The sequence below is a fragment of the Mustela putorius genome, unplaced genomic scaffold (genome assembly GCF_011764305.1).
Source record: "Mustela putorius furo isolate JIRA1106 unplaced genomic scaffold, ASM1176430v1.1 tig00000107_pilon_pilon_pilon, whole genome shotgun sequence".
NCBI lineage: Eukaryota > Metazoa > Chordata > Mammalia > Carnivora > Mustelidae > Mustela > Mustela putorius.
The window spans coordinates 3,210,502-3,217,536 of NW_025421284.1; the positions used below are offsets into that span (position 1 = coordinate 3,210,502).

At 60.2% G+C, this 7,035-nt stretch overlaps 1 protein-coding gene across 1 annotated transcript; it reads right to left on the bottom strand.

Annotated features, from left to right (window-relative positions):
- Window positions 1–1,178: 1,178 nt before the first annotated feature.
- On the bottom strand, window positions 1,179–6,702 carry IRX1 (iroquois homeobox 1). Its single transcript, XM_045089196.1, has 4 exons — window positions 6,368–6,702; window positions 2,383–3,418; window positions 1,931–2,003; window positions 1,179–1,613 (listed from the first exon to the last, which is right to left on the bottom strand). Exons 1-4 carry the CDS (start codon window positions 6,641–6,643, stop codon window positions 1,556–1,558), a joined length of 1,443 nt encoding a protein of 480 aa, XP_044945131.1. The 5' UTR covers window positions 6,644–6,702; the 3' UTR covers window positions 1,179–1,555.
- Window positions 6,703–7,035: the final 333 nt, after the last annotated feature.

Sequence of the window (7,035 nt, forward strand, 5' to 3'; positions counted from 1 at the left end):
CAGTCAGGCCCCCATGGGGTGGCATCTCCACGGCCCCCGCGCGAGCCGCCCGCTCCCAGCCACAGAGGAGCCAGGGCAAGGACAGCGGCCAGACTGTCCCCTTCAGGGAGGCGCCCCTCGCCGCCACCAGCAGCCCCAGATAGCTTGGACTGGAGAGCCGGCCTGGGTGGGGGTCGGGGAGGTCCTGCCCTGTGTCAGGGACTAGGTTTCTCTCCAATTCATTCACATCCTCACTGACAGTTCTGTGAATTTTGTATTCTCAGTGTTCACAAATCAGCATAAAGTCCTCTGTGCCTTGCTTGAAATGCAGGCTGTCCTGGCCCGGCCACAGGCTGCTCTGAGCGCCCAGAGGCCCAAACCCTGACCTTGGCAGTTCCCCAGGGTCCTGGGCCATTTCCCACCCAAGAGCATCCCAGGCCAGCTCCACACCCTGCATTGTCCTACCTTCTTCCCAGCCACCTCCCAGACCCTGCCACTAGAGGATTATTTTTCCTGCGCTCTCTGGGTGTGCCCGGTCCAGGGCTCATAAGTTTAAACGGGGGCCCCTGGGAGACCAGAGCCCCCACTCCTCTTTCTCATCCTGCTAGGCTAGGGCAGTTCCCTGGCTCACAAGCCCAGAGAACTCCTGAGCTGCGTCTCAGCCGCCTATCAGGTCCCTTTAAAAGAGCCTTCCAATCTCTCTCCGCGTTTGATTTCACCACGGCACTAAAAAAATGCATTCAGAGACAAATTTTCATACTCCATGTTGTCCTCCCTCCACTCACAAAACAACCCGACACCAGGATGCACTGTTGAGACAACTAGTTGTAATTGATTTCAAATCCAATGTTCTCCTTTGGGGACATAATTAGAAATTCTTTTCATTTTCCCCCCATTATTGCCCATTTCAAGAAATCGGTGTATAAACTGCTGAAACTCCAATTCATTTACCTCCGGAGAACGGCGTGCCCCCAGATAAATGTCTAAGGGTTGGAAAGAAACTGCCTACAAGAAACTGCCCTACTGATACTAACAAATTCAGCAAACGCGGAAAGACTGAGAAACACCAGAGTCTTCCCGTAGAAACTCCCCAAGGAGCCTCTGTTCCCTAACCCAGGGGCATCTGGGCCCTGCCAGCACTGCAGGATTCCGGACACCCCTGCACACACCCAGCCACACACAGCAGCGGGAGCAGTGGGCATCATTTCATTTAGTTTATTAGACAAAAATATATGATTTAGACAAGTTCGCTGACGCGCTATTTACAATCTGAAATCACTCTATATACAGAAAGAAGGGGGAAAAAAAAAAAAGACACAAGCACGTGGGGCTTTTACCGAGCGGCGTTTACCGAGCGGATAGTGCACCAGAGCCTGGTGACCGCCACCAGAGCTGGGGGCAGAGGCCAGGCTGCCCGGACGAACCCCTTTCTGCAGAAAGCGATGGATGGGAGTCGTCGACGTCGTGGCTGTATTTGTCTTTACACCAGTCTGAAATATTTGTCCTAATTCCTCCCGCATCCCTCCCTCCCGAACTCCTCCCCCCTCCCCCCGCAAAAGTAACAGAAGACCCTGAATCAGGCGGACGGGAGGGCTGCTAGGATCCGCGGCGTTCCCTCCTGCGCGGCCAGCGAGCTGCGGGGGAAACACAACGAGACAAGAAGCACGAGAAGTCAGTGAGGGACGCCGCAGCCCGCGGCACCGGTTCTGCCGGCCGAGCGCCTGGGGGCGTGGCCGCCTGCCCCGCGCGGCTCCCGGGTCGGGAGAAACCCGGTGCGGCCGGCGGGCCCCGCGCCCCGCGCCCCGCGCCGGCGGACAGCGCCCCTTCCGCAACGACCGTGGGACGCTGCCGCCCGGCGCAGCTCAGCTCCCCCGCCCCCGCGCCCTTCGCCCCGCATCCCCGCTCCGCGCCGGCCCCGACCGCACGGAGGACACAAGCAAACCGCACTCACTTGTCGCGCACGGGCTGGAAGGGAGATTTTAACTGCTGTGCCGGCGAGTCCGGCCTGGGGACGAGGTCTCTCTCTGCGAGGGAGGGAGAAGCAGAGCGTTAAGAGCTGGGCGCGTGAGTGTTAGGGGCGGAGGGGTTGCTGCCTGAGTTCGCGAGCCTCTCCCCCACCCACTCCCTCCCTCGCACTACGAGGACAGGGTCTTGGAAAACCCCCCACCCCTCACTAGGCAGGCCTGCAGGTAGAACTCAGCTCTCCCAGGGCCTCGGCCTCAGGGCCTCAGTGCCCTAATCCAGGCAGAGATGACTGCTCATCCCTGGGCTGGGCTGCCACCGCCTCTCCCCTCCGGAGCCGGCGCGCTCCCTGCCCCCTGCCCCCCCCCCCCCCCGCCCATGCTATGCCTGGGTTCCGGATTCCTGGCCCGGGGCGAGGCAGACACCCCGGGGGCCCCATACCTGGGAGCGCCGGGCTGCTGCGAGCAGAGGCCTTGTCACCGTGGAGCACCCCTGTAGCAACTGGGACTGGGGGCTGCGGCGGCGGCGGCGCGGGCAGGTGCGGGCCCTGCGGCGCGGCTTGGGGCGCGCCGACGCCCAGGAAGGAGCGCATGTTGAGCAGGGAGCCCTGCGCGAGGAACGCGCCGTTGGTCCAGTTGGAGAACTTGCCGATGTGGCAGGTGTACAGTCCGTGGCTGGGCAGGAAGGCGGGGTGTTGCAGCGGCGCACCCGCGGGGGCCCCGTGCGCGCCGGGATGGCCGGAGGGAGGAGGCGGCGAGGCCTTGGGCGCGCCGTCGGGGCTCGTGGCGGTCTCGGCCAAGGACCAGATCTTGGGCTTGCTGTGCGGGGCGCCCTGCAGGCCACCCGACCCGCCGCCGGGACTCAGCAGGCGCGTGCTGCCAGGCTCCGGGACCTCTTTGACCAGGCCCAGGGGCGAGTCCTGGGACTTGAGCGCGTCGGCAGCTGCTAGCGGCGAGCCCTGGTCTCGAGCAAGGGCCGTCGGTGCCGCCGGCGCGCGAGGGGCCTCGGCCTTGTCCTCATCGTCCTCATTGCTCTGGTCGCCGTCATGCTCGTCGATTTTGTCGATGTCAATGCTCTCCAGGTCTATCTCCTCATCGTCCTCGGCCTTCTCGGGGTCGCCCTCTGTATCGCTTCCGAAAAGGGCTCCGTCCTCCTGGTCTTTGCTGCGCGCACCCCACGTCACCTTATTCTCCTTCTTGAGGCGGCGGCGCGCGTTGGCGAACCAGGTGGACACCTGCGTGAGAGTCATCTTGGTGATGATGGCCAGCATGATCTTCTCGCCCTTGGTGGGGTAGGGGTTCTTGCGGTGCTCGTTGAGCCAGGCCTTGAGCGTGCTGGTGCTCTCGCGCGTGGCGTTCTTGGGCCGCCCGGGATCCCCGTACTGGAACTGGCCGTAGGGGTAGTAGGCTGGCGCCGTGTGGGCTGCGAAGGTGGCAGGGTGCACCCCAGGGTTGTCTTTGAGTTCATACTGTGAGCCCTGCAACCACAAAGCCCACCGAGGGAGGAGAGAGAGAGATCAGGGGTGAGGGGGGAGAAGAAACAGAGAGAGAGAGCGCGATGAGTCCCCAAAACTGGGAAATTGGGGAAGAGCGGCTCTTGTCTGCTGGAGAACAGGAAGGCCCCCAGTGCACCACCCAGGGAGGAAGTGACGGGTCAGAACCATCAGCGGCCTCTAGAAACTGAACTTCCACCCATCGTGAAGAGGTTGTTTATTGTTTTGGTTTGGTTTTGCTTTTATTTTTATCTTTATTTTATTTTATTTCATTACTCAAGAGAAGTTCCAGAATCCATGCATTTCCAGAAGACCACAGCGGGAGCCACGGCCCCACAGACTCTCCCGGGGCGTCCCGCAGTCCCCTCACCCCCACCACTCCCAACAACTTCAACAGCCCTAATTTCCAAGTTTATCTCAGGCTAAGGAGAAGGGAAAACCTTTTAACTGCGCTGATAAAACAGTTTCTCCAAACGTACTGAACCTAAAGCCTAAAGCCCCTCCCTTCGACCCTGAGGGGGTCAAGCAAAATAAACCATCTCGGGTTTTCTTTGGGTCCAAATCCACCAGCAATTTAAAATGAAAGCACACTATTTTTAGCTCCCAAATTAATCTGCATTTAATGGTTCCCCACACTTAAAGGTCGACCGTGGTGACAGGTAATTTAAAATTTTAATCCTGGCCATCATCAACAACAATAACAAAAACACCATTTTTTTTTTTTTTAAATACAAAAGGAGGGCTTAACTGGTAAAATATTAACAGGAGGGCTCAGGAGTCCCGGCTGTGAGAAAGGGAACCGCGCTCCTAGGCCAGTTCTCACTTTATCTCTGTGATGTGGCAAGAGGAAGCTCGAACTGTTCTCAGGCATTTAGAAGCTGTGATTTATTTGTGATCAATATTCTTTTTATCATCCGTAGTAAAACACAGTAAGTCAAATTATCCCATCAGGTTTTTTGGTAAATAACATTTTATCTTTCTAACAACCTCATTAGGCCTCATTATTACCATAAATTGCCCAGACAGACATTCACTCACAATTTTATCTTTTGACTTCCAAATCCCCAATCTTAAGGGCTTGGAAGCCCAGGCCTAGAATCAAGAGTTTGCATTTAGGCTTACTTTCTGAGAATCAGAGGGAGAGCACGAGCACATACTCACACCTTTTGGGGGTTATTTCTATATTGTTTCCCCTTAGTTTAAAAAAAAAAAAAAAAGAAGAAGAAGAAGAACAAGAAAGGAGGAGGAGGAGGAGGAAGAAAAAGAGAAAGATCTAGTATCTCCCGTCCCCGCCGCATACAATGGGTGCAGAGTCCCACCACGCAGCTCCATTTCTCTCCTACAAATACTCGCTTGGGAGGGGGACTTGTTCCCAAAGAGCACACATCTGTATTCAAAATCTCTGTTAAAATTTAAAATTCTCCAAATAAACATGGTCCAGTTTTTACATTAGCAGAGGGGGTTTCCAGACTGAGAAGTTGTAAAGAGCAGAATATTTATTTGACTAATTAGTTTAGTGGTGGATGCCACTGAGAAAAGGTTGCCCTGGCCAGATTTCGTTTTTGCCCAATCTTTGCAAAATGTACTTTGCAAATTATTTTGGTTGTAACTGTAAGGACATTTCGGCCTCTTCTCTACCCCGAATTCTTTTTGAAAGGATACCTTGTAAATCTCTCATCGCTTCCCTGGCATCCCCAGCCGCCAGAACAAAATGGGAGCTGATCTTTTTCGATAGCAAGCGATCTCAAAGGCAGCTGGGGCCGCTTTCAGAGAAATAGCCTTTTCTTTCCAAAACTACAAGAAAAAGTTACAGAAAAACACACCAGCCGCTTTTCTCGCTTACAATTGGCGGGTATTTATTTCCTGCCTCTTCTGTGGAGAGTGGGGAGACAAGCGGGGTGCCTGCAAACTGCCTCATCCCGCCAGCCCCAGCGCAAGGGGGGCTGCCTCCCTGGCCCCCAGCGCCCCGCGCGCAATTCAGCAGTATCCCGAAGTTTAAGCGCGACCTTGCAGTCAGACCAAGGAAAATGGATCCTTTGGGCCGACAGAATGGCGAATGCCCCGCGGAGAATTAAATTTGCAGCTCCCTCCCCCATCTGACACCCACTGGGACGGGAGACTAGGAGGACAGCATTTATTTTAAGCCCAGGGACTGTTTTCTTTAATCCTCCATTATGTAACGCGGAAAGAAAAGTGCTTTTCATTCGGTGCAAAAGAAATGAAAACTTTGGCAACTTACGAAAGTCAAAGCAAACACCGTTCCACACGCCAAAATTATTTCCAGTCCCCCCCCGCATCTCAAATTTGCACGCACTCCATTAAGACACCCCATCCCGCCCGTCTGGTCTCGCCATTGTTAGGTTTATTTTGATCAACTCTTCCAGGCTTTCCAGGGTTCCCTCTGCAAAGTCGGACACAACTGGACGAGGCCCACCAAAACGGGAGGGAGCGGGGTCTCCCCCGCCCGGCCCCAAAGCCGGAGAGGTCGCGCGAGCGGGGTGCGCCGGCCCGTCCTGGGCGTCCTGCAGAACCCGGCCGAGCTGCCGGAACCCCGCCCGCCCGCCCGCCCGCCCCGCCGCCACCGCCGAGCCGGGGGCGCGAGCGACTTTGGCCCCAACCTCCCGCCGGAGCCGCGCGCCCCGGGCCTGCTGCTTCGGCCTCCCCGACTCCCGCCGAGACCCCGCTCGCGGCCCAGGCCTCCCGCCGACCCCCGGCCGAGCCGCAGGGGCCGTCGCCCGCCCGCCGCCCGGCGATCCCGCCGCCTCCCCCGGCCGCCCGGGACCCGCGGGCCGGGTCTCCCGCGCTCCCCCGCCGGGCCGGCCCCGCCCGCCCCCGCTCCCGCTCCCGCGCCGCCCGGCCACCCGCGCCCGGGGCTCCGGGGCCGCCGGGGGAGGCGGCCGAGGCGAGGGCCGGCGGCAGGCCCGGCGCACTCACCATCTGCGAGAAGAGGCTGAGGTCGGCGGCGTAGGGCAGGAAGGCGCTGTAGTTGGGCGCGCCCGCGTACGGGCCGGCCGCCGCGTACATGCCCAGCACCGAGGTGACGGCGGCCGCGCCCGCGCCCGCGCCCAGCTCCGCCGCCCCCGGGCGGCCCGACGAGGCGGCGGCGGCGGCGGCGGCGGCCGCGGCCAGCACTCCCGGGCGCTCGCCTCCGTAGGCGCCGGGCCCCGCGGCGCTCAGGTACTGCGGGTAGCCCAGCTGCGGGAAGGACATGTCCGCGGATCGGCGGCGGCCGCGCCGGGCGAGGATGAAAGGGGCGGGGGCGGGGGTCGCGGCGGCGCGGCGGGGGTCGCGGCGGCGGGGGTGTGGGGGGGGGAGCGGGCGGCCGGCCGGGCGCGCTCGGGCCGGCCCGGAGGCGGGGGCCGCTGGCTGCTGCTCGGCCCGCTGCTCGCTGGCGCCCGGCTCCCGGCTGCGCCCGGCTCCGCGATCCCGCGCCGACTGCGGCGGCCGCCCTCCGCTCGGCGGCGGGGCTTTCAGACACAATTTGAAGTTGATGCTTTGATTGGCATCCCCTCGAGCGCTGGCCCCGCCCCCCGGCTCCCCGCCCGCCCCCTCCCTGCCTCCCGCCCGCCCTCGCGGGCCGCTCCCGCCCCTCCCGACTCGCA

Coding starts and splice junctions, on each gene's coding strand:
- IRX1 (XM_045089196.1), bottom strand. CDS start 6,643: ATGTCCTTCCCGCAGCTGGGCTACCCGCAGTACCTGAGCGCCGCGGGG. Junction 3,419..6,367: donor TCAGCCTCTTCTCGCAGATG/GTGAGTGCGCCG, acceptor TTGTGGTTGCAG/GGCTCACAGTATGAACTCAA. Junction 1,614..1,930: donor TTCCAGCCCGTGCGCGACAA/GTGAGTGCGGTT, acceptor TTTCCCCCGCAG/CTCGCTGGCCGCGCAGGAGG.